At 41.0% G+C, this 27,349-nt stretch overlaps 1 protein-coding gene across 1 annotated transcript in view; it reads right to left on the bottom strand.

The window, feature by feature from the left end:
* ADAM12 (ADAM metallopeptidase domain 12) overlaps positions 1-27,349 on the bottom strand; it is a 164,039-nt gene that overhangs the window by 22,837 nt on the left and 113,853 nt on the right. The window contains exons 12-14 of the mRNA XM_088520011.1: positions 22,973-23,121; positions 6,135-6,312; positions 633-722 (exon numbers count right to left, since the gene is read on the bottom strand). Of these exons, the coding sequence (XP_088376137.1) occupies positions 633-722; positions 6,135-6,312; positions 22,973-23,121 (417 nt within the window). The remainder of the gene's footprint in view (positions 1-632; positions 723-6,134; positions 6,313-22,972; positions 23,122-27,349) is intronic.

Here is a 27,349-nt window from a genome sequence, read left to right as displayed (position 1 = left end):
AAGCAAAATGACAGTGAGATTGATTCTGCTTAAAAGCCCTTGCTAGGAAGCACGGAAACAGCTTGCTGTTGTTTCCATAGCACTGCTGCTGCCGAGCAGTTAGGCAGATGGTGGCCACAGACACAGCGGAAACTCACTGAATGCTTTATCAGCCCATATGCAAAAGTTGGTCTGAGAATTCAAGAAGGTAAACGCCTGTGGCAAGCTGGCTTTTTATAGTACACTAGGAGTCCACCAGAGCTGATGATCTGCTATTAAAAATATATACGCTGTTGACAGAATTAATGTTTTAAGAGTCTTCCCTTAAAAAGACAGCTCAGTATTTAATGACTGCACAAAAACCAGATCAGCATAAAAAAGAGCAGAGTATACAAGTCCATAAAAAAGAAGAGGTTTAGTATGCACAAAAGTGGCTAGAAACAGTGCAGACACCACTAAAGAAGTCTATTGATCTGGCCCTTCGATAGCTGTTACAGTTTGATTTTTTTTTAATTGCTTACACCAAACCCAAGTGTCTTAGTGTTTAACGATACCTTTTTATTTGCTCTGCACCCTTGCTCACTGGCCTGCAGTTGAGCAGAGGCTGCAATTCTGCCCACCCCACGCAAACAAGAGACGTTTTGAAGGTTCACCTGGCAATCTTCACAGCAAAGGCCATGGGCACACACTGCTCCGGGCTTCAGCGCGCACGTAGTTGCATTACAGCACTGGTTGGTGCATTCCTAGATGGGGGACAGGTTTAAAACAGGCAACTTTCAGTCATACTGAGCTGTAAATCAGGTAAAGCTCTCTTTCTCAAAGATGTGCTACAGCTCTGCCAAGAAAAGCTATGCAGGAATTGCTGAATTATGCATGAAATTCTACAGCTTGATCCAGCAATGTTGTCTGTCCTTAGAAACTACAACTAGAATAATTGTACTGAAACCAGAGAAGCCATGGAGGAATGTTATAGATCTTGTCCCAGTAGATTGATCCCGATCCTGATTGTCATAAATTATCATGCTCTTCTAGTTCTACAAGAATCAATGAAATGACATCGATTAAAATTTTAGAAATCTGGTTCAAATTCTCCGCATCAAATTCTGCCCACAGTTGCTATTGGGAATCCCAGAGAAATCCAGGGGAAAATTATTGTATGATAAAAAAACCCACAAGTCTAAATTTTGAATATGTTTGATATTATAAAAAGTATAAACCTAAAGAGTATCTTATTTCTAGATTAAATACCAAGAAAGTATTTTAATCAAAACACAAAGCAGAACACAGAAAGCACTGAGAGGACAAACTCCATCACCTTCAGTTGAATTAACCCAGCTGAGGATCTAGACTTCAGATCCTCTAGACAGGGTTGCTCAACATCACTGCTACGGCTCTCTATTTTGTGATAGCTGCTCACTAGAATTCTGGATTGCCTGGAGACAGGTGGCTGCTGCAAAGAAAAAAGAGGCTGACACCATTCAACGTGGCTGACAATCCACAGGCTGTAATCTTTTATCAGGGTATTCCAATAACCGAGCTTTAAGAAAAGTATGAATCGCATTATCACTAACTGATACATCCCAATTTCACACTTGTGGATTAGATGGTGGCACATGTGTGGTTTTAAAACCCTTTTTTCTCACTAAGAGAGTCAGAAGGTTCAGAAAATAATGGATTTGATTTTCCAAGATTTTACTCATAAGCTGCAAGTTCAATGAGCTGCACTGGAAACTCAGTTCTCTAACAAAAATAGCAGCAAATGAATTTGCTTTTCAGCCATGTTAAGTCAGTTTGGCTTAATAAGGGATCACTAACACTATACTGAACACGGGAAAAATAAGTGGGCTAGAAGGATGTTCACAGCCTCTTGTTACTTTATTGGCTTTGTAAAGCTTTCCAACTGGAAGATTAGGCTACCTGACTGTGCCATGGCAATCACAAGCAATGAGCAAAATGATTCCCAGCATTTCACTGTTTTCTTAAATAATATCTGCCTGTATACACAAAGCTACATCTTTGCTTGCTCCGACGTAGCACAATGACTTCCCTGTACCTATTTTTGGGCACGCTGGAAGGCAGCAGGCTACTCAAATACTTCTGTGCAGCTGCTGTATTTATAAAATAACATTCCTCTGCACAAAAGCACATTTTATACGTTTGCCTCAACAGCAATCTGGGAAAAGCAGAGTCAGGGAGGGCAAAGTCAGTCCAATTAGGGTTCTTCTGGAACAGTCATCTCCTATATGCCATCATCTGGCCATGCACAAAGCAGCCCATGGAACCTCCCCAGACAAGTGGACATAGATACACATCCCCCAGCGCCATCACTGCTGCCCTGCAGATTTCCAGTGCTCCTCACCCCCTTGTACTCACTGCATGGAACCAGCTTAGTAATTAGGTCCTGTGCCTGGGCTAGTAGTGTCTCAGTTTAAACATAAACAAGCAGGAAAGGAAACCAAAAAGGCTCCCATGGGTTCTGGAGGCTGGAGGCAAGGTGGGAGGTCATCACTCGAAGCTGCTGCTCCGTTGTTCATGAGGACAAGCCTCCAGGACTCTTTAGAGCATCTCGAACAAACTAACCTAACCCAACGAACATCTCAAACAGCAAGCACCATCCCCTGCTACCATGTGCCTGGTGTCAGTTGCTGTAGGACACGTTTTCGCCACCACTCTCCTAAGAGCAAAGAAAGACTGTGCTGGGTGAGTCTACAACCCATGCAGGCTTGTGCCCTCTCAACAGAAAACGCTTAAGGACAAGAGCATGAATACATCTATTGTGATACTTGGCATTTCTAACTCCAGTAGGATGCAGCACCAAGGAACTCAAAACTCATCTGCGCGGGCTGCACTCCCTCCTCCTTTCAGAAAAGCTGCCGTTTGCTTCATTTGCACAGTTCTTGCAGGGGACAATCGTTCTGAATCACTCACGGTTCTACCAGCTCCTGTCAGGTATTCCTTCATTTTCTTCTTTTCCAGGGAGAGCTCTTACAAAATGTTGATCGTTCTTGTTGCCTTTCTTTCAAGCTTTTTCATTCTACTTTATCCTTCTTGAGACCAGGGAGGGTTAGGAAGAAAACTGCACACAGTTTCAGATGCTGCTCACTGCTGATTTATAGTGGCCTACTGGTGCTCTGTTTAGTTTTCCTATTTCTTCCCTGGTAATTTCTAACAGCCTATTTACCTTTTAGACAACTCTTGAGCACTGAGCTGACATTTTCATGAGACTATTTATTACAATATGAAGTCTTGTTCCTCTATAGTAAGAGTCAGCTCAGAGTCCATCATGTTATATGTGATGTTCAGGTTGTGCATTACTCTATGCACTGAATTTCATTTGTCATCTTAATGCGCAGTCAAGCTTTCTCATAAGGTTCATCTGCAGTTCTTCACAGTCAGCTTTCATCTCTACAGTCCTAAGTAGTATCACCAGCAAATTCAAGACTATTCCTCTTCCCAGGTTGCCTATGAGTATGTTGAATGGTGTAACGTCCAGGATACATCTCCCAGAAACATCACTGCTGATCTCCTTCCTCTGGGAAAATTCATCACTTATGCCTGTATTGCCTATCTTTTAACCCCACTTTCGTCCATGCAAGAATATTCTCTCATCCTATGACTGCTCAGTTTTATAAAAAGATCTTGGTGAAGGGTGCTGGTCTAAAGCTCCTTTGGACTCCAAGTATGCTCTAATAACTTGATCTTCCCTTTCCATCTGCCTGTAAGTCCTTCAGAGAGCTAGGGCAGGTTTATAAGACAGGTGTTCCTGTCACAAAAGTTATGCTGACTCTTCCCTGGCATGTCACAGCTATTCAGACAACTAGCTCCTTAGTATATTAGCTAGTAATTTGTTTGATCTCTGACTGACTAGTTTCTAGTTCTCTGATGTGCTCGTAACCACTTATAAAATCAGTCACATTTGTCACCTTCCAGTCCTCGGGACCATGGGGAGGTTGCAGACCATGATTAGTAGGTCAGCTACTCCAGCCCTGAGTTCTCTACAGGCCTTGGGTGAATTCCGCTGGCTGTTGCCAATTTATCCATGTTCATCTTGTCCATCCTCCATCACTTTAATTTAAACGGATCCTCTCATGAATCCTCCAAAGAAAGAATTCTGTTGTACAAACCTCCCCTAGTTCTGCCATTGTAATTTTGAAGCACAAACTATACTTTTTTTCCTACTGTAACCTTGTCTTTTTCTCTGAATGCTCCCACATAACCCTCATAACTTGTAGGTCCTGCAGAATCCCTCATAGAGTTGTTGCTCCTAGCTGTGTTCCAAAGGCTACAGTTAGTAATCTCAGACCCCTTTTGCCTTCTGTTCTTTTTGTGTGTGTAATCTGCACCCACTCCCATTCCAGGGACACTGGAGTACTTTAAACATTTTTGGTAATCTCTTGCAAAATTAGTTTGGAGCTTGGCTGGTAACCCTTGACCTGGTGGTGGGCGTGCAGGCATCCGTTATGCTCAAAAAGGAGACCTGAGCATATGACATATGACCCCGTGGCGTGGATGGAGATGGCTGTCCCTACCGTGTCAGTGTGAACGGGGGTGTCGGAGGTGACACGCTACAGTCACAGTCTCTACTCTTAGGAATCCATGGCTGCCTTACTGTCAAGGAATGCTGCCGAGCCCACGTTGCAACAAGAGACTAATGTTTTAGTCAAAAGACACACTCAAATCTGTGGTTTGCTTAGCAAGTAGTGCAAATATTTCTGAAATCCCTCATCACATTCCTGAGGGTAAACAGTTTCTCGAGTAAAGGAGAAATATCCCTAGTAACCATCTACATCTGCATATTCAAATTGATATTTAGTTCTGATCAGCAATAAAAACAACCCGCAGACATAGTATTCTCTAGCCTTATTGTAATGTTCCCATGTCACAAAATACTGCACCAGAACCGACATAACTCAACTTGTCTAAGTGACTGGGCAATGAATTATTAACCAACCTAATGGGTTTTCTGGTACCACTTAGACTACAGCAGTAAATTCCAAATTAATTTAATTGGGCTCAAGGTGTAGTTTTCCAACATAATTAAAAAAGAAAAAAAAATAGAGGTAAATATAGTTACTGCTTATGGATGTTAAGTCGCTTTGACTTGAAAAGATATAGCTAGCATTCAAAAGTGAAAATGAGAAAGATAACTGGGTTAGAAAGACATTTTCTAGCTGCTTGCATTCTATTGACTTTAAAGAAGAACATAAGCCTGCTTTCTCCAACCTTGTTACCCTGAAGAGTGAGTGAACTGTCAGGAAATCCTTATGGCTTGTATAAATCCAATAGACCGTATAGACAAAATCCAGCAATTTCTGTTTTAACTGCCCCAGTCCATTTTGTCTGCAGAACCATATTTATCATAGGAAGCAAATCCCTCATCTGCTAATATATTTAATTCAGATAATCTGGGAGAAGTTCAATATAGCCAATGAACATGGAAAGCCAAAGGGATAAGAATATCTGTTCAGATATTATTTGATTCCTAGGCTTTGCCTATCTCCTCCTGATCTCAGCAGTCCTCTAACACATTCACTAAACTGAACAGAATGATCTTTGAAGCAATAGTAATCTTTTGGGGAGGCAGCAAAAGCCATTTCAGCTGTAAGGTAACTGGCTAGCAGCAAAGAAAAAATCTCCTAGTAAAAGAGGCAAAGGTACTGGACCTGAAACCTGCAGCAGGCTCCAAGTGAAAAACACCTAACCAATTTTAAATTTTAATTCAGTGTCTTCTCAAATTTGGAAATAAATCTTCAGTTAATGCACAGTATCTTGATAAATCTGAGTAATGTTAAAATTTTGTTTTGGGTTTGGACTACTAGCTAGTACTCAAAGGAATTTCTGTGTTGTGAATCTTGTTAGGACCATGACAGAAGCTCTGTTAGTTCAAAAGAGAGTTTGTCCTCTAAAGGCAAACGGAGCATATTCTTAACTAAAGCCCAACTTTAGTAACTTCAGCAATGCAAGTTAAGCAGAGATTCCCCCATTTGAGGGGTCTTTAACTGAGCCGTAGGACCAAAAGATAGAAACAGAGAAGAGAATCTTTTTTTAAACACCAAACAGCTTTAAACCAATTCTGCCAAACCAGTTCTGATTCTTTTTCTACTAAAACTTTGTAGAGAGGAGTTAGGTAGCAATTCTCAAGAAGAGCATCTTACGTCAGGCTCTCCACAGTCACATTCCTCTCCATCTTCCACATAGCCATTCCCACACTTCTGTCCACCAAATGACTCCTTGACTTCGGGCAAGTTGAACAGACACATTCCCACTCCTTTTTCCAGGCTGTTTTCCAGGTCCTTTCTACTGCAGCTACTGAATACCATGGGAAATGGATAACTAGAAGAGAAATACATATAAAAAAAGAGATGAAGTACCATCAGATGACAACTTCCATCTCCTGTCAGGCTGGTGACCTTTTACCCTACCTGTGCACAAAAAAAAAGTGAGTTCATGCTTTTGATTCTTTAACATATGATTGAGATTTCGCTGTGAACTGTGAAAGAACAGTGCCAGAAACCTTTATAATAATTCCTGACTATGAGTAAGGGAATTTCCATGATTTGCATTTAAATTTATGGCTGCTGTTCAGGATGGGAACTGTTTGCACTTGGAAGTACACATGTAAAAATGGGAGAAGCAGTTAGAAAGCAAATCTGATCATGATCCTAAAGAAATACTGGGATTGTGTAGAGGTTTCTGGCATTTACAGGACTGAAAACCACTCAAAGCCACCCTGGCAAACTTAGCCTGAAATGGCAAATTCACTCATCTTGCTCTGCAGTATGGCAAACATTCTGCTCTCCATAGGGGAGAAAAAAGACAAAAACACCAAGTTACTTGATAAAAGTTTGCTTCTGCAGTTTAGCAAAGTTGAGCTTGGGAAGTGCATGATTAAAGCAAATACGGTTCTTATCTTAAACCATGGTGAAAGGACCAATATTCTGAATTCACATTCCTGAGAGCAGAATCTGGCCCTCTCTGAAGGTTCATCTCTGATTTCTCCTGGGAAACACACAGAGAACATTAGCAAAATAATACAATATAGTACCAATGTTTCCAGATAATCTGTGTTTTTCTTCTGGAGGATTTAATTCCAGCCTCAGTAATGAACCTTTGCCATTTGATTCAAAGACACGACATAAAGTGGCACTTGGATATTGCCATCAGTATCATTCCAGAGATGGCTGTGCCCTCTCTGCACTGAGATGTGCACATGATTACATCCGATCTGGATCACAACCAAGTGGTAAAATAACATTCCAGCTGCCTTATTTCCCCTAAGACCTAGGTCCTTACTCATTGCTGATCCACAGGCAAGCTGTAATTCAACATAATGGCAGCACAGGGAGCCATCCTGATAGTATCTGGATTTTATTCACTATATGCCTTGCATCAGTCACGTATTATTAAGAACAGGGCATAATGTTTATAGACAAACAACATGTTTTCTTTGTAGATGATGCCTACAGATATCAGAAATTAATGTTTTCTATTAACAAAGAAGTGTTTGACAATTATTAATGTAACAGAGGTTTACATTCCTATCCTGATATAGGAGAGTTAATTAGAATCATGCAGAAAGGCTAGGGGTATCTTACAGAACAGAATTAATTTTGTGCCTACTTAAAATCACCTCTTTATGGATTCATTGCATTGCAACAACTAGCTCATTGGTAAAGGACATAAACATGGCTCTGAAGAATAAAAATTTCATTTATCACTATAGGACTTACCTAGTTAAACTAAACAGCTCTGTGGTTCATTGACATATGACTTCAGAAAGTTAGCAGGCATCTTCACTTAAGAAACTTGTTTCTGAGAAGTGTCAATGCTTGGGCATAATGAGACTCCAAGAAAAATAACCAAATTGCAGAAGAGCATGAGGCAGGAGTCAGGCTGCTAGGAAGAGCTCTGGGCTCCAAGAGAAAACAGGGAAGGTATTGAGGATAACAGCACAGAAAGTAAAGGCACTTGAGAAACCTTCTATTGACCTTTTAAAATTGAGTAACTGGAGGTGGTCTTCACCCAGTATCATAAACTGGGGACTGCTGTCCACTCTGATTGAAAAAAGCACACAAAGCTTTGTGTATGTGACGAGGAAAAGAAGATGGACTATTACTGCTGCTATCACATACTGGCAAACCTCAAGAATCGCAGGTATGTCTGCCTGATAAATCCTGCACAAAGTATGTGACTGCTTGATCAGATATGATCACTTGGTGATCAAAGTGTGAACAAATGAATATGGCCTCATCCAAGTAAGATCCCTCACATCAGCAAGACAGACTTACTTTGATGTCCACTAAGATGGACACAGGGAGACACTCATACCTCACAGCATCTGAAACGGCCTCAGGAATACAAATAATGCATTTTCCCTGTGCCGGATGTCTCTGCCACGTACAGGTCATCCAAACAGCTCGCTAGTCAAAACAAGGCATGATTCAGCCCTGTTCCTTTGTACCCATGAACGCTCACCATCGTGTGCATGAATGTGAGATGGGTATGTCCATCGGGGGGGAACAGACTCCTTGCTCTGTATGAGGGCTGAAATAATGTCATTGCTAATGAATGAGGCTTCTGTTTCCCCCCAAAGGAACTTCAAGCTGTTTCCTATTTTTGAAGTAAGACATCCATTCATCTTCTGGCTTTTCCTGCTCTTGACACTGATTTCCTCAACTGACATCAGTGCAGCACATGTTATTTGATGGAACTTTCTGAAAACATCTTTTCCTTCACCAAATAATGCCCAAATAAAGTAATACAAGCACTGGGATGAACCCAACAACTGGATACTGAAGAGTGATTACACTCATGCCAGAGAAAATCCCACATCAATTGATATGGCTTGGTATTCCCATTGGAAACTTAATTGATCTTTAATACAACCATTCTTCATTTCTTTGATATAAACAAACAAAAAATCCCACGGAACAGCTACAGCATTTGATCACTGTGACCGTAAACTACATTTTGGCTGCCTTTGTAACTTTTAAGCAGTTTCATCAGAAGTGCAAAATCCCTGGCAGATGGGAAGGGAGGCTGTCGCGATGAGATGTCAGCAGCATTCGGCATGTTGCTTAAGTGACTCTGGAGCTTGTGACAAATGCTGGAGTAGCAGCCACGGGAGAACCCCGAACAACCGCTACAAGGTCCCTGTGCTGTCCTGCCGTGAGGCTCAAACACCACCCGTAGGCCTCCTTTTGGTGTGAAAAGGTAGCCCAGCCTCAGCCTTTCTGGGTTGCCCCGGGCACTTATCCTCTTACAATGACCTTCTGCTACTCTCTTCCACAGGACAGTCACGAATCTTCCAGAGGTAACAACTTCTTTAGCAGTCAGTATATACCACTGCTCCTCACTACAGTCATCTCCTTTTACACATTTTTATTCTGATTGCAGAAGGGACAGAATGGAAACTTTAGCACCAGTTTAGACTAACTCCTATTCTAAAATGCTGAGCAATACACTCATTTTCTGTATCCCTGGAATCTTTTAATGCACAATGGATTGCTTTACTGAACCATCTAGGGTGTGGGTACAACTCTACAGGACCTAAACCATGTTTAGTACTCCTGTCTCCAGTGGGTGTGCAACAAGGAAAGCCATTGTAGGTCCTTCTGCAGCACTTCCCAGTGTATCCTTGGTGCCTAAAGGATGTGTATAATCTGGAGCAAGGCAAATAATAGTCTGCTTCCCCCAGCAGCAAACTGCCTTTGTCTGCTGCTACAAATGAGAGATTCACAGCAGTAAGATGATGCCTGCTAATTAGCGCCTTTAGAAACAGAATCTGGTTTTGTCCCATTCATTTACATTTCAAGCACTGAAGCCATTCAAATGCCAGTTTCCGATATCTACTTTTCCATTTAGCCCGTATTAGATGGCTCCTTTCATTAACTAAGTGAAGTGGTGTCCTCAAGGGAAGTGTCAAGCCCTTTTAAAGAGAGAGAATCCTTTGTCTGTGCTAACATGGCACTGCCCAGCATCGCCTCATTTCTGCCTGAACTGTGCGAGTTGTTCTCCATCATCTCCATTTTAGAGGTATTTTCTCTCCTAATGGGCTGAAGAGCAGGGCGTACAAACACGGAAAAAGAACTGCCTCCTCAGAAAATTATGGTCTAACGAGGTAAGATGGAGAAACCATCGGATGTAGGGAAAACACAGCAGGGCAGCGACCGCTCCCGGAGCAGATCCTGCCTCCGAGACAGGAGTGTGATGGGTCCGTCGGGCAAGGTACCTCAGAAGAACTTGGGAGTTCTTCAACCTACCAAGTATCCAGCTATATCCTTAGATGCCCAAGCATTTAGGACCTCCATCTCTCTCTGCCACGTGCCTCAGATCCCTTCCCCACACGGCACAAGGCTCCCTTTGTAAAATACTTGGCGCTTTCTCAGGAAGCACCACTGAATCCTCGCCAAGGCTCCGGGCACTTCACCCAATACTGCGCAGAAGACGAATCCCAACTTCCCAGCATCTTGAAAACAAATATTTGATTGTTAGAATTATCGCTATCAAATCTCAGATTTTTTTCTTTCAAGAACTATAGAATACATATAAAATATATGCTTTGTTCTATCTAAAAGATTGGTATATACACAGACACACATTATATGTGTATATATACATTGCATGTCTACTTATAGGGTTCATTTATTCCGGTTCATATAGCAACCAGATTATTCAGTGTTATAGCAATGTTTATACAGAGCCTTTTACCCAAGGCCCTGAAGTGTTTTACAATTATTCACTCAATTAAAATGCATGACAGCCCCTAAGAGCTCTTTTAAGTACCACCAGGCCTTTTTCCCTGAGGTAATAAGATAATTGGAGATTATATTAATTTTAAAAAGGCATTTTGATTTTCTGGAGCATTATTGAAACAACTGCTGACTCTCTAATTTCCAAAGGAGTGGAAAACTGGGACCTGTTTTTGTCCAGAATGTTTGAAAAATTGAAGCCTGAGAGGCCATATCTGGAAGTGGTTCAGGTGTCAGCACTGCATTTGAAGAGAATGAAGGTGCTCCAAAAGGCCAATTTCATTTTAGCCAATTAAATTTCAATGAGAAAATTTGCCAGTTGTATCTGAAGAAGAGAAAAAAACTGGGAATCTCCTTACTTAAGCATGCTATAGCCATACTTGCTTTTACTTGTTCTCATTATCCCCATAAAGCCCCTATTTTTGGCTGCACAGTGATCAACAGGAGAGCAAGAGAGTGAACCAGCTCCCTTTATGGAGATGGGAGATGGAGCTCCAGGTCTCCCTTGTTCAGACCCTACAGAATGGCTGGAGCATGAATGGGTGGGTTCCCTATAAAAACGGAGATATGGCTGTTTTTGTTAATTCTGGTATAAGCAATTGTCCTATGGACAAAACATCACTTAGCAGTAGCAATAACAACATAACTTACTCCAGAAGGTAGATGTTCAGGTGAAATGAATGTTTTTAGCCCCACTGAGGTGCGGATATCAAGGAGCTAGGATAATTTATCTGCCCCATTGACATCATTCCTTCCCATTAAAAAACAATTTCTTTGCTTTTAACCTTCCAAATATTATTACTGCTTTCCATCTCTTCAAAACAACTCTGTATGGTCTCACAGGAGATAGACAGGAGCTTTGTAGAATTAAACTGAATTTGCTAGTAGCTATCAGCTGCTCTATACAATATCTTATGTTAATGAATTCATTAAGCATAGAGAACCTCACATATATTAGATATTAAACAGGAGATAAAACACAGCTTTCTTTGATATTTAAATAGGTGTTTGAATACTACAGACCTCTTAGCATATAAAGTTATGTCATTATACATTATTTTATATGTGTCATGTTTTAATAGCAGCTATTTAAAATTAGACAAGCAGCATAATATGGAGGGTTTTTTGATCTATTATTTAAATGATGGCTTCATTTGTAAGTACTTTTGAGACAGAGAAAGGCACATGCACACACACAGTTTTAAGGCAGATTCCACAAACATGATAAGGTAAGGGCAGATCCTAAAGACAGAAGAGGTCTCCGTCCAACTGCAGCTCCTCTCCCATCCCAAAATTCTCACCATGGCAAATGCCCAGGAGAGTCGGGAAGATGGGACAAACTGGAGGACTCCTTGGTCTCCATGCTTGCACGATGTGCAGACCCTTGCAGGCCAAACACAGGCAGCACATAAAAGGACATTATATAGGTGATCAGTCCCAGGATTGGAGGGCACGGCCTTTTTTAGCAGTATTGAAAGGATTTAGCTAAAAAGGTAGAGGCTACTTCCACTACACAGTATGGAAATGGGAAGTTTGCTTCGAAAGGAACTAGATGTCTGACAACTCATACTTATTTTTTTTTAGCCTATTTTTCACTCTCTCGCTCCTCTTTTATAGTTTTAATCCCTAGAGCATCAGTAAAGTAGAGCACGGAACTGGGCCACGTAGCTATACATGACATCAAAGCTCTTGCTGTCTGAGTTCATGGTCAGTGATTTAAAAACAAGCCCAGATTTTGCCTATAGTTTTTGGCACGTTCTTTACAAGGTAGCTTTTACACTACCAATAAATAACTCTGAATGTCACAGTAGTGATTAATTTAATTGATGTGCAGCAGCAATGGTTTGTTGTGCTACAACAGAATTTCCAGGATTATTGAAAAGAAAGTCTTACTAACTAAATGCTTAAGCCTCACACACAAATGCCATAGGTTTATTTTAATTTGGCCCTGGGGATAATGCAAATTCGCAGAATGCAGTCAGGTAACATTACTTCAGGTGCCTACACTGGATTGCCATAGCCCCAGCTGAGACTTGACCTCTCCTATTAAACTCAAGGTGAGAATTTAACTACTAGATATATTCAAAAAGGCAGATTTATAATACTGAACGTGGGACTTCAGGGCAGAACGCAGTGATGAAACGAATGGTTGGATGGTTCTGAAAAATACTTTCTGCAAAGGAACAACATGTAATGGCTTGATACAGTATATGCTGTCATGGCTTGATATTTTTGCAGTCACAAAACTGCCAAATAAAACATTATTAGCAGTTACTTCTACTTTGACAAATGTACAGTCGGAGAAGTTTTCTCTTAGTGAGAGGTCTATTGTGACTTTCATTTCCATGTTCAGGGGGTGAAGCAATACTAAACCAATTTATCAGTCTTGACAGTATTCTAACTAAACGCTGGAGTTATCTGCATTGCAAAAAGTTCTATGGGAATTGTGCTCAGATGATTGTTTTTCCTGTTGGAAACCAGGCAGCCAAGGAAAGTAGCTGTAATCACTTTCAATTTGCCTCTGGCTCATCTTTTGCTCTGTTTCCTTTTAGACCACTACCTCATTAATAAAAATTTGCTGGACTGCTGAGAGTTTAGGTTTTGCAAGCAACTACTTAGAATTTGAGGTTAATCCAATGCTGACTATGGGAAAAGTGAAAAAGAAGCAAAGAGCAGCAAGAGGGATGCAAAGACCAGGTCAGGTCTGGTCCCAGGCTAACGACAACCAGAGCAGCAGCCATCAGCCCTGAGCTCAAGAAAGCTGGAGATAAGAAGCCCAACCAGAATGATCTGTGCTTAAAACTGTCACACAAAACATAACATCCTCAGCAAGCGATAAGCAAATACAGATAAATGGCCCTGCTGCCCAGAATACCTTGCTCAAGGTCAGGTTCCTACCAGTTTCTGGTTAAGTAAAAGGCACCGTCCGACCTTGCTCGAGACGCCAGGATGGTCCTGCATCATGGTGAGGCTTCTCGTAGTTCCCAATGTGATTTTACAACCCACTTTCAAGCCGTTACATTCTGATTTTCTCTTCTAAAAATCCTTTGGATTATTTTTAGGCAGATCAGGAGCAGTTTGGGCTTTTGAGCAGGCTGCTTTACAGAGAGCAGGATTACTTTGTGGACAGCATATTTTGGGTGAGGCAGCAAAAGATTTTTCAAAAAATAAAACAAAACAAACAACAGGGAATTTCAAACCCCCGATGGCTCAGAGGAGGACAGAATCCCCACAGGGAAGAAGTTTGGTGACCAGGATTTGGGAAGCCGTTTTCCGAACAAGGTGGATGAAGAAGCTGCCCACTGTGAGGAGCAATTGCAGAAGCATTAAGAAGTGGCAGCTTATGGAAATATCAGGCTGCAGGACCTGGGATCTACAGGAAAACCACCAGCCCTGCAAAAACTGCAAAGGATATACAGCCAGGGGAAGGTTCTGATTGATTTAACTTAACGTCTGTACTACCTGGCCTCTTAATAAATCAGGACGCCAAGACAGGAGTATCTGATTTGCAAGCAGCATAGCTCCTTTTTTTTTTTTTTTTTCCCCCTCCTACAAGATCCAGAGGAAAAAACAACTAAGGCATTAACAGTGCTAGAAATCAGACCACATTCCCACGGCATTCCTGCCTTCCTGGGGTGTGTTGATACAGTGTATGCTAGTATGCTAGAAGATAAGCACTAAGGAATAAAAAGAGCTTTTTCCCCATGTCATCTAAATCATTTCAGACAAATGGAAGTGGAATTCTGTCAAAAATTTTCCTAAATAACAAATGTATCATTTATTGAAGCTTCTTCTTCCTTCTTTGCAGCTTGGACAAAGAAAATAAGCTTATTAGCTTCAACACTGCATGTAATCATTATTTCAAGCTATGAGAAAGGAAAGGATCCGGCCAAGATCCATCTCTTATAGGGCAAAGGAAAGCTTTTGCTCACAGGAATGAAAGGTTCCTAACAAATCTGAAGAAATCCATAGGTATTCTCACGAAATCCCAGCCTTATTGAAATCAATGGGAGCTTTCCTATTGACTTTAGTGGAGGCTGGGTTTCACATCTAATGTTGTTCTGTTGCCAAGAGAACGTCGATGCTGAGCACAACTTCCATGCTATGTTAAAGAAACCAGAAAGGCTCCGTAGGACACCAAAGTTATTTCACCTCTTTATTTTCAGTGATTTTACACTAAAATACGTGGTCGCTTATCTTCATCTCAGCAATGCTGTGCCATACAGTTTCCAAAAGCTGAAATAGAACCTAGTTATGATGCTGCCAGGAGGATGCTGCAGAAAATGCACGCGGGCTTCTATAATACCCTATGGCATCAGGAGGCAAAAACACTCACTCTGCAAGAATCAGTTGCTGGGGTAAAAGGGACATGTCTCCTCGCAGAATTTTAAGCATTTTGCACATCTACCCCAGACACAAAAGACTCTGTGATTCCCAGGACAACTGTGGCAAATGCAGCTGTAGGCATCATTTAATTACAATGATTCAGGCTTCCGAGTCAACATCAGTTCCTTAAGGGCTTCAGGGCATACAACACATGTCCAAAAAGAAGCATTCATGTGACTGTAAGAATATGCCCTTTAAGGTATGTTTCCATTTATACCCTAGGATTTTGGAATTTATTAGCACCAATTAAAAATGGACATTATGTGCTTAAGTCTCCATGCACTGCATTACAGGTTTGTCCCTGCAGGTTGAAATGTTTTTCTGATGAAACAGAAAGCTAAGACAAAGGGAAATGTCCTTATATGAGTGGTTCTCATGGGTCACAGCAGTGGCAGCACTGTAGGAGAAAAATGTCCCTTACAGAGCTGTATTTTGTGTGGATATTACACCGAGAAGACAAAATGCAGCTGGACTTGCACATACCAGCATCCAAGCCAGTAAAACTGTACTCATTCTGGATACATCATATAGTAGAAAACATGACTTGTCCTTAAGTATCTGCTGTAAATAATCAGAAGTAAAATGTGTTTTCATTTGAGAAGTAACCTCTCTCCTTGTCAGCTTCACTTACAGAGAATGCAGGCTATAAATCTGCATGAGTTCTGCTGTGGAATATACCAAAAAGAGCAAAATAATTTCATTTCTAGCAGCACATCTATTGAAATGTGAAATATGAAACTAAAATAGAAAAAAAGAAAATATTTTTAAATGTCTGCCCCATTGCCGTGGGTGTTGTTAGCAGTGATCCACTCCCGCAAAGGGCTGAGAAATGTGCAGCTTACTTTAACCAATGCTACTACCTCTTGAATGCTGATCTTGCTTGCTACAATAATTAAATATATCTATAATGTATAGAGAATATTAATAAAAAGGGATGCCAGACACCCTAGAGATATGGGGCTACTTGGAGTTAACTGAGAGCCTGACATAATTCTATATTCTCGTGGCTGTTTCCTACTAAAGGAAGGACCAGAACGCTGTGTGCTAAATTACTAGGGCGTAGGGAAATGCTGCTCAAGTGTTTTTTTATAAAAGCAGTTGCACTGCTGGCACAACAGACCTAGCTCTGTCACAGGCAATTTATTACATCAGTATATCAAGTTTATTAAAAAAAAAAAAAAAAAAGACAACAAAGAAATCTGTCTGTGCAGAGCTCGACTCAGACTGGTTTGGAAACATAAACAGCTTCAGAGTTTAATTACAAACTGTTTACATCTTAAAGATAATTTCATTTTCTTCAAATTGTAACAGAGGTAATTCCAGATAGTTCTGCTGACTCCGCAGTTTAATGTCTCTAAGCTGCCAGACTGACAAAAGCACCAGAAGGTCTGAAGAAAACAAGCGGAGAGGGGTCAGGAAATGCAGCGCTAACTAATAACGCTTTGATTATCTCATGTTTAGCAGCTCTGGAGCTACAGGGACTGAGAGATGTCTGCTAAGGAGAAAGGAGAACCAGTCAGAGTAAATTAAAAAGTCTTTTCCCACGTTGTTCCTCCTCTCTAGGCCACTCCGAGCACGACCTTTTGACTTTTGGGGTTCTTTTTTAACCTTGTGCTGTGTTGAATAAGTGTTTTTCACTTCAAGCTGAGCTCGGTGCCAAAGCCAAGACGCTGCTTTCCCAGCACATCTGGCGGCTCCCGAACGCGGCCTGCGGCAAATCCCGGAGGGATGCCGAGTTCAGAAGGGATCCTTGGGATCCCTTTGCAAAAACAGGGGATTCTCACTGACACTAATATTTAATAAGGCGATTTATACAAATGACTTGTAATTTCCTAACTTGCCTTTCATAAGCTTTCATTTTTTAATTGTTTAGCTGCATGCTTATCATGTAGTTAAATATATTTGTGTGTTTAAAGACAAAAGTCAAACGAGAACAGACAAAATAACAAGGTTTCCCATGAAAGCCATTGAGGGTTGACCCTACTGAGCAGGATGCTTCTCCAAAAGACATAGCTGCCCATCTATCCTGCAAATATCTACTAATGCATTATAAAATCAGCATTTCTATTACTAGCCTTCTTTTGATGTGCAGGGAGATCTCATTAATGGTAATGGGTGATACATGAGGGAAGAGCAGATCCTCAGCACTATCAAAGGACAAAAATTGCATAACTGTATAACACATGAATGTCAGGGTGCAGCTCCTCCAACGCCAGCCTTGTTGGATGGAGAAGGTGCTGAGTGTCTCCTCATTCTGCCCCAATCCTGCCCTTCTCCCACTTCCCCGCTGCATCAGGATAACCATTTGTGAGCCCAAATTGCAAAACAGGTCACTAAATCCTCGTTAAAAATAATCTTCTGCCTCTACAAGTCTTATTCTTAACTCGAACGTGATCTGGGTTGTCACGTAGTCACACAAGATGCTGTTCCGACTCACCGGGGGAGGACGTAAACTGCAACATGGCTAAGGACAGTTTGGGATTCACATCTCAGGCCAATTTCTCAACCAAAACCAGTATTTCACAGAGTAGGTCGTGGGTGTAATTTGCTAATTAAAATATTTGATGGCTTTTACATAGAGAGCAGGTGCACCGGCACCTAATTCAATGACTGTGACCTACCATTTAGCTTTACTTTAGCAGAGAGAACAAACAGCTGGTCCAAACAGTGACACTTGCAGTAGCTCTGGGCAGAATTTTCAGGTTCAACCCTGGGCCTCAGCAGCTTGGGGCATTTAAAGGAGAAAAATTAGAACACAAAAGTACAGCTTTCAACAACATGAAACAGCATGAGGAACTGGGTAACCACGAGGAGAAGGCCAATATAGCTGATTTATATGGCTCTGATAATATACTTGCTACCACAGAGGGCTGTCAATAGAGGGTAGTCAATGCAACCAATTTGTCTTTACCAGCAGAAACAGATGCTATAAATGACATGAACTGAAGAGTAATGCACTTCCCAGCGCCTACTGAAGCTAAAACAGGGGAAGACAGCATCACTGCTACTGTTTCTTAGGCACTGGAAAGTTGCCCTTCAAACACGGCTGCTTCTCCCAAATCACAGAGCTACGTTTTTGGAACACCAGAACTTTCTGTTGAGACCTGGTTTATGGCATAGACCTGGTTTATTGCATGCAACAAGGAACGAATGGTTCCTTGCACAACCTTGGGTGCTTGGGCAGCTAATGGAAGGAAAGCAAGGGCAAATGTATCACCAGTGGGACAAATCGGAATGTTCACATTTCAAACACCTTTCCTGTGATTGACAGTCTTGCTTGATGTCACATTTTAGCCACTCACGAAGAAAAGTTATAAACATCTGGCATTACTACTAGGGAAAAGACTTCACATTCCCATCTAAATATTTCATTTAGCCTTAATTGTAACTAATGTCCAGTGCAAGATATCTAAGTCTTTCTAAAGAGAATGAAAATATAGTATATACTAATGCCTTCTTTTTCAGTTCAACTAACAGAAGCCCTCCTGGTGCCTCTTCCCATATTTGCTTTTCCTCCCTTTTCCCCAAGAGTGCTTAGATTGAGTCAGTTAGTTAAATTTTTGACTGAATCCGTTAAATTTGTGGCTGCCATTAAACTGATTCTTTACAGATTTATTTTCTTTTTGCTCTCTCACCACAAATCTGCTCTTTTTGTTTCTTTTTTAATTCTAATCATAAGAGTTCCATTTTTATATAAAAACATACTGATAACAGCAGATACTTTTCAGATTTGTTTATAAAAATCTCCAAATTTCAATAGTAAATAAACAAGTATTTTGCTGTGTAAGTTATACAATTATGTGTGTAAACTCTCTGTGTTCTTAATTGTCCTCCTTCTCCAACTCCTGCCTCCAAAAATTTAGTAATTAAAGTGAGATTGTGTATTGAAGGGCAATTACTCAAAATTAGCCATTATTTTATTTTGAGGGGCATAAAATCCTCTCAAATCATGATCAATAAGTGAGAGGTTAAAGAATTTATTCCATTTCTCCGTTTTTTCCCCTTGCTTATGATCACTGCACTGGCAGGTCTCCAGATATGCCAGAGCCCCAAGCTCTCCTGCAGCACAAATGACACACGGGTATTTCCATCAGGGTGAAGCCAGAGTCTGAACCTCCTGGTCACATATGCAGTCATACTCTTTTGGGAAACAGAACTTAAAACCTGACCCGATCAAAAAGACTCCAAATTCTAGCTGTGAAAATGGAAATGATAGCACCAGATTCATGGAACAAAAAGAAAATACTGCCAGGTGAATTCAAAAGACTCAGGCAAATAGCTGCAACCCAGCCCTCTCTCAACAAGGCATTTTGCTGTTCACAAAGGGCACAGATTTATACCAGCTACATCCAAGTCTTGAAACAATAGTTCTTAGAGTACTTTTCATGAGGATTTATTATTTTCAATACTTTTGCATTTATTTCATCTCTTCTTTATTTCATGGTCTTTGAAGAGAACAAACCAATGTAGAAGTAAGAGGGCAAGTGGACTCGTCATGTAAGAACATGACCTGCCTGGGTTACAGGAGAGGAGAAAGGAAACTGAAGAAGTTTTGCTCCCCTTAAGGCTAGCTAGAAGTTTCAAGAACATATGAAGCTTAGAAGCTTCCACTGACTTTGACAAAGTCACCTGATTTCAAACACCATGGAGATAGGGGTGCACAGTTTTGATGAAGGACCACGATAAAAGTACATTTCCAAAATTATTTAATAGACAAGCACTGTCAATCAGCAAAATTTTGCTCTGTAGGTTGTCCTAAACTTTTAGTTACAGTAAATGTAAATTTAGAGTAATGCCTCGGGTTTCACTAGAATTATTTGGGATTTATCTAGCTGTTGGGAAGCTCCTAGTAGTAGGACTTTAGGGAGGTACTTAGAAGAATACTGAAATGGCCTTGCTGACTCTCGACTTCATCTCTTTGTTTTCAGATACTGCAATCTCAGCAGAAGATCTATACATTTCTCTAAAGACTCCTTATACTCTTCTTCACTTGAAAGAGTTTGTGGTCAAAACAACTAAAGTGAAATAATATCATTAAAACATATGCATAAGAAGGTAAATGATGCTTTAGTAGCAAATACTTCCTTGTTGATGATATTTTTATAACAAAAACCTAAACTTCTACAGCGGTTTTTGTGTGATTTCCCTAGCAGATATTTGAATCTCACAAAAGTGAAGTGCCACCAATTCTCTTTTGGGTTTCATATGGATAACTCTGTGTTAAACAGAATATATTTTGCTAAAGCATTGGATCTTTTAAGCCCTCATTGCTCAAATAAAAGTGGTACACATCTTGCTGGTATCTTTTTAGAGAAAAAGCTATAGGAAGCTCATTAAAGGAGAGATCCAAGAGAGTTTAAATCCCACTGATCCCAGGAGATTGTTTCCACCGAGAAGTAATTTCCAAGACAAGTTTTTAATGCTAACCCCTTCAAAGATGAAACGTAAGAAGGAGGAAAGATGGCAATAATTAATGAAATCACTTCTAAGCAAAAAAAAAAAAAAAAAAAAAAAAAAAAAACAAACCCGTTCAAACATTCTCCTTTGCTGCAGAATCACACAAGCGACTCCAAAGTTAAAGGCAAAGGCCTTTCTGTTATAATTTAGGCATTTCTCAGTCTTCTCAAACTCATACATTTTACACCAGCTTCAACATAAAAATGTTTTTTCTGATTCTTGCACTTGTTAAATATTGCTTAAACCAACAGAAATTTGAAGGGCACAGTGTGGATGCCAATGAGCACACTGAGAGAAGAGGCTGCCTCTCCACACCAACTGCACTTAACTTCCCCAAGATATTGTTTTTTTCTGATTTTAAGAATGTTTCCCAGGTATAGAATATTCCTTTATCCAGACACTTCCAGAGCTGAAATCATTTTGGTGTTCTTTGAATTGTTACTTAAAGAAATGTGCATTTGTCAGATGCTGAGTAAATACTCAAACCATTAATTTTCAATTGGTAAAATGCAGTCTGGCTTAAGGCATAAAGTATTCTCCTGGAATACTTATTACAGATTGACAACACAGTATGAAGGTAAAGCCTAAGGCTACAAGCCTGATGTTAAGATTTCCATCTACAAATCAATAGTCACTGCAAACCAGACTCCTCTGTTCCGTGAATGCCACAACACTTCCTCGGGCATAAGTCGCATATGAACTTTGCTGAGGTCTGAAGAGCATTATGAAGCTCAAGTACACCTGATAGGCACTTCTCAAACCATCACCCCCATGGAGTGCTGGTGCTGGGCACAGCATTGCTAAGAAAGCCACCCTTGAATCCATAACATGCTGCAGAAACCCTGGAATCCAGTGAGCTGAGGAATACATGAGGCAGGTGTAGCCGTTCCCAGCCCATGCTCAGAGCCAAACAACAGGCAAGATGATGGCTCAAGATAAACCCAAAGGACTACGGTGCAGAAGGTAGAACCACGGAAGAGCCACCTACCCCCACACTAGAGATATCCTCACAGGATGAACTCATAAAGCGTCTCCAAAAGGGGAGTACCTGAACAGCCCAACAGTAATTCAGCTGAGGTGCCCGAGGGCTGCCTGCATCCTTCAGGAGCTCAGATCTGACCACTGCACTGAAGACACCACATCGCCTCTCAGAGCTGTTTCCAATTTCAGTTTGTTTTCACAGGGTACATAATAACCCCGATGTGCTGCAGCACGCAGTTCCATAGGGATATTTATTACCTATTGTTTTAGAAAAGCTAAGCTATTTTTCTTCTCCAAAGTATAGAAATCACTCTCTCTCTCTCTCTCCTCTTTTCACCGTTTGTCCCTTCCCTTGCTGTGCTTGGCCTTTGGCCAGCATCCCTTTTTTCTGCCTGGAAGGAGGGTGACAGGAGGCCTTTGAAGAGCAGCCAGGGCTGCTGTTGGGTGACCAGCAGGGAGCTCTCCAGCACAACGCTCCGTGGCCTTTCCCAGTCTGCTCTCCTTTCCCAGGAACGTGCAGTCCTGGAGCTAGCAGAGACAGAGCTGAGCACGAATCCCCGAAGAAGAGATTCCTAAGCAATGGATAAAGTTGAAGCACACACAGAGAATGCTAGACCTGGAAGGGATATCAGAAGATCATCTAAGCCCATCTGTTTTCTCCAAGGAGAACCAGCTGTACCTACAAGATATTTGTTCTGCTGACAGATATTTGTCAATCCATTCCAAAACACCACTTACCATCAGAAAGCTTTGCTAAACCTAATTTCTCCTCCTCTAATTTAACCCATTGCTCCTTGTCTGAATCCTGCCCGTAACTAGTTATCCTGGGCATGACACATGCTAAAAAAGTGACTGTGCTTTTCATGTCTACGAACACCAAGCCTCTCCATTGACATAGGGCCTTTATTTTCAAAAAACTAACCACTCACCATTGACACACAGTCAATGAACAGTCCTCAGGCCTGGTGGTTTGCAGACTTGATTTGATCACATGCCAGTATCACCCTTGTAATGAGCAGTGCAATGCAGAAATTGGTGCAAACCTGAAAACACTCCCCGCACAAGACAAGGGCTTTACAGAGAATCTAATAATGGATTTCCTCCATCACTTTATTTCCTACATATTCATTTTAGACTTGGCCTTAGGACCTCACTCATTCGTATTATGCCTATGATATTCAGTTGGCAAGATGAGAAAAGATGAAATTCTCATTCAACACCGGATTAAAAAAAATTAACAACCAGTTGCTTGCAGCATTTTTGTCTCTCTCACTAATAACATAAAAAAGTGCAGTGGTACATGTTTTGCTCTGGCAGGTCTTGGAAAGGTTTTTCTCCTTTAAATCTTCCTGAGATGCAATGCAAAATCAAAGAATTCTCCACCATCTACAACCTGCCAGCCTTTACCTTGCACTTACCCAGTAGAGGGGTTCATGATGCAGCCCCCTTTCTCCGTAGACGCTTTGCAGTTACAGCCCCTCTCCAACGTATCGTGATTCATTCCAAAATTGTGACCCAGTTCGTGAGCCAGGGTAACTGCTGCACCTAGAGGGTTTTCTGAATGATCCTTAAAAAAACAAAAACAAAAGAAATCAGTCAAATATATACACTGCTCCCCTGAGGTGCCACTGCCTATCCTTCAAAGTGCTTTATAAACTGACCAGCTGTGCTTTAATTGTTGTTAAATGAAGAAAGTTTAAAACTCGTTAAGTTATATTATTTTAAAATTCATGTATACCAAGTACAGACTGGGAATTTTAAAGCAGCCTATAGCTCCTTGCTGCCTTATTCCCTGTGACATTTGACACCATTGGGCACCTGTGACGTGGTCATCCTATTTAGAGATGGCCTATCCTGGTCATCTCTATTTAGAGCCTGAATCTGTTCCAGCTACTACTTTTCCCCTGCCCAGGGACACCCCAAAATTCAGGGGCAGAAAATGGTACCCCAAGTGTGGAGTGCTGGGAGGGGGATACTCTGTGGAAGGGCACGAGGGAGATGCAGAATAAATGTGTGAGGAGACCCTTCGTGGTAGGAGCAGAAAATGAAGCATAAAACTTCTCTTGAGAAGAGTAACCAAAGCAAGACGAAATCCTAGATGGTCTCTCATTAACTCCTGTGTTTACATTAATCCTTCTTGAAATGCTGGGTTTTGGACAAATATTTCTGAGAAACTCACTGCACGGTCTGATTACTGACTACTGATGGGACCAATAGTTTGGACTGACCACAAATAAGAGGCCTTTCCACATCACTCACTTTCCTTAAGGGAAAAAAAACCCACTGCATTCATATAAGAGCTTCCCCATAAGGCAGCATCATGAAATATAAATGCATGATCCTCTATTTATCAGTCAGTAGATGGAATTACTGTGTACAGCTGCCTACTCTAAAAGCATATATGAATATATTCAGCTTCAATAACTCCTCTAGTATCATCTACACCAATCTTCACAGTGAATATACGAGAAAGGTAAAAATGTCTAAAGCATTAGCCACATATAAATTAAACCCTTCATACATGCTTTGGCTTAGATTTAAGAGTTTTTTCTCTCAGCCAGAGGTGCTAAATTTTTTAGTAAATCAATTCCCAGGTAGAAAACAAAAATCAGAAAGGAAACAGTCAAATTCTTAAAACAAGAAACTATTCTTTCTGTATCTGGAATGAACCCAAAAGAATTTTATCTTTTAACAAAGGGTTTTGCATTTACATGAATTTAAAAAAGGTGTGACTAATACAACAGCTATTTTGTTTCTGTGCAGTTATATCTTAAGATGCTTGTTTGATAAAAGGAGCAGTACAACTTGTAAGTTTTTTTGTAAAAAAGCCTAACAGAGAAACACATGCAGCAAAATAATCTGTAATAATCAAGAAAATATATATTCCTGCATGACACCTACATATTGAGATGTCTCATCTAGATATTAGACTAGTACAGGTTGATTTATCCTTCTGCTTATGGTAATTTACTAAATACTTAGAGAATTCAGTGCGATTGAACCCGATATCATCAAAAGACGACCTCTTGTTGAACAGACCATATAACCTCGTGTTAAACTGGAAAACAAACCAGGAATGAGTACTAGGAAAACAATGATATAATGTCCATCTAATTTATCTGAGAATCACAGCGATGCCTTTAAATTATGGCTCTGTGGTAAAGAAATTCCTCTACAACTTGAACCATCTAAACAGACAATAGATTTCTGTTTTTCTTGATCTAGCCAGTCACTTCCTTCCTTACTGCATAGCAATTCGACTTGAACATCTCCAAAGCTGGCATTTAAAAATGGGAAAGAGACTTCACCCAGTCCACTCTAGAATTAGAGCAGTAAATGCTCTGAAATGTAATTTGTAATAATTGTTTGCCTATTCAAGATACAACACACACGGTCTCATTACTTGCTCAGATCTGCTTGGAATGCTATTTTATCAGTTTCCAGAGTGGGTTCTTAAAACAAGGAATGTGATGTCTCAGCAAAAGGGGTTATTTGAAGGCAGTATAAATGAAGACTATCAAAACAAACAGTAACATGTCCCATTTGATATTGAAACCACTTAAGTACGGCAAGTACTAAAGAAATGAATAGCAATGCGACTTTGATTTCACCAAGGTCTCTCAAAGTTAACTTGAGTAGTAAAAGTCATTAACAAACAGTTTCACAACAGTTTCAACAGTTGAACAGGCAGCCAGCGACTATTAGGACATCCTAAACTCTTGCACATAACATGCAGATGCCTTGATTCAGCTCCTACCTTAGAAATAAAATACTATCACGTGCAGCTAGAAGGGTCTCATGTCCCATGCTGCAATTCCCAAGCAGGTTCACTCAGTTGTAGAGACCCAATGTTTCTCAAAGCCACCTCTATGCAACTTAAACAATTCCCTGCAACGTTCATCAGTCCCAGTCCTTGTCATTTAACCCAGCATCTCACTAACCTCAATGGAGATTTGCATGGCTGAGAACACTGCGCTACCTCGCAGCAAATCAGCAACATTTTACATCTAAATCTGTGAATCTTTAGAAAGAGGAGATTGAAGGCTGAAGCCTATTTCAAAGGCTTGTTTCAACACTGTCATTTGGTTGCGTCCCTACAACAACAGAACTATCCCTGGAAGTGAGGGAGTTCTTGTGGAATGAGTGCTCAGCATGGGACAGGTAAAATGTAGGCCAAATTATAACAAAGGCTAAATGTTAGATTGCCCATTGCTGAGATGTCTGAGCACCACAACCTCCCAGATTAAAACACATTCACTATTTCATTCACATATATTCCAGCTTTAGAGCTTTATCCTTCTGCACGTACAGATGTGGACCAAGACTCTTTTCCATACACATCAATTAGCCTTGAGTTAAAAGGTTGAAGTTAAATTGCACCTCTAAAGTTTCAGTGCACTGAGGCGGCAGTGTGAGAAACAACACGCTTCCCTGCAAGGCTGCAGTCTGGCCCACATATCTTACACACTCACTGGATTTCTCATGGACATATAAATCAATTTCTCCTCCATCAGAGCCCTGAAAACAAGTTAAAGAAATGCTGATCCTTGTTTTCTTGTTATTGAGATGAAATAGCTCTTGTTTATTCAAAGCAACAGCTTCCAGAGTGAAGAGGACTAACTTTGCCGTAAAATAGTGTGACACATTTTAAAGGTTATAGTCTAAATTAAAAGGACAAAAAAAATCATAATTAAGAGCATCCCTGACTGCCAAAGCAGAGACTGATGATCTGATGGAGAAATGAATAAAATAGGGGCTGTCTGCCTGATACACGCCTTGGTCAACTTTCAGAACTGCTGCAGGAGACTCCCAAAACTGTTTCCTTCCTTCCTTTCTTTTCACACCTATCCCCCAGGAACCTAGCAACAAAAAAAGAAAAAAAACCTAAGGGTAAGAAATTCAGCTTGCCTAAAGCTACTAAGAGGTGAGCTCCTGTCTTTTCCATTTTGGTGTGATTTTCTCCATCGTACGCACTTTGGTTGTTTGTTCTAACTCTTTCCCACATTTCCCCAGCTCACCTGGTACGCTCTGCTAGTCTGGACTACTTTCCACACATGTACCCCCCGATCCCAGCTTGGCTTCTTGCCACCTTCACTGAGAGCCCCTGGGGCAGCCCGGTCCTGTGGAACAACCTCAGCACTGCGAGCTGGGAAGGGAAGGAACAGCAGGGCCGCAAGCGGCTGCAGCTCTGGAATGAGCCTGTTACGAGGGTTGTCTTGGGGCAAAACTCTTATTGACCTGGGCTCCATGTTAGCACCATGAAGCTTTGAAACCAGAGAGCGTGCGACCTCCAAGAGCATTGTGCATTCCTGACACTGAACCTTGCCTGTCACGGGATCTGCTGCAGAAGTGTCCTGCAGAGCTGGAGAAAGTCTAGACAGAACTGTGGGAAACACAGAAGTGCTGGAAGCCAGATGCCATCCCATGAATTCAGAGAGAGAAAATCTGAGGGGTTCTGAGGGCTTCCTAGCTTTGAGCTCTGAAGCTGAGCCATGGCTAGCAAGCCCTGAGGTCAGCAGCTTAGCAGCCTAACAGCTCTGAGAGTCCACACTTAATTTCATGTAAAATATCTGAACTGAAAAGCCTAGCTAATTCAAACCTTCTCCTCCACCCTTTACTGCCCAAAACACTGCTCAAAATTCAGAAATTCTATACATTTTTGCAGAAATAAGGTATTTCAGAACTACTAAAAAACACTGGCTGAGATGTTTACTTGTATGTTCATTGTGTCTAGAATCTAACGGTAATACTCTCCAAGAGAGAGATGTAGTTAGAACAAATGCTTCCCCTGTTTG

The sequence above is a fragment of the Tinamus guttatus genome, unplaced genomic scaffold, assembly GCF_059628265.1.
Source record: "Tinamus guttatus ecotype Peru unplaced genomic scaffold, ASM5962826v1 Tinamus_guttatus_pri_ptg000079l, whole genome shotgun sequence".
Lineage (NCBI taxonomy): Eukaryota > Metazoa > Chordata > Aves > Tinamiformes > Tinamidae > Tinamus > Tinamus guttatus.
Note: the sequence above shows the minus strand (reverse complement) of the source record. Positions and strands in the feature narration are given on the sequence as shown.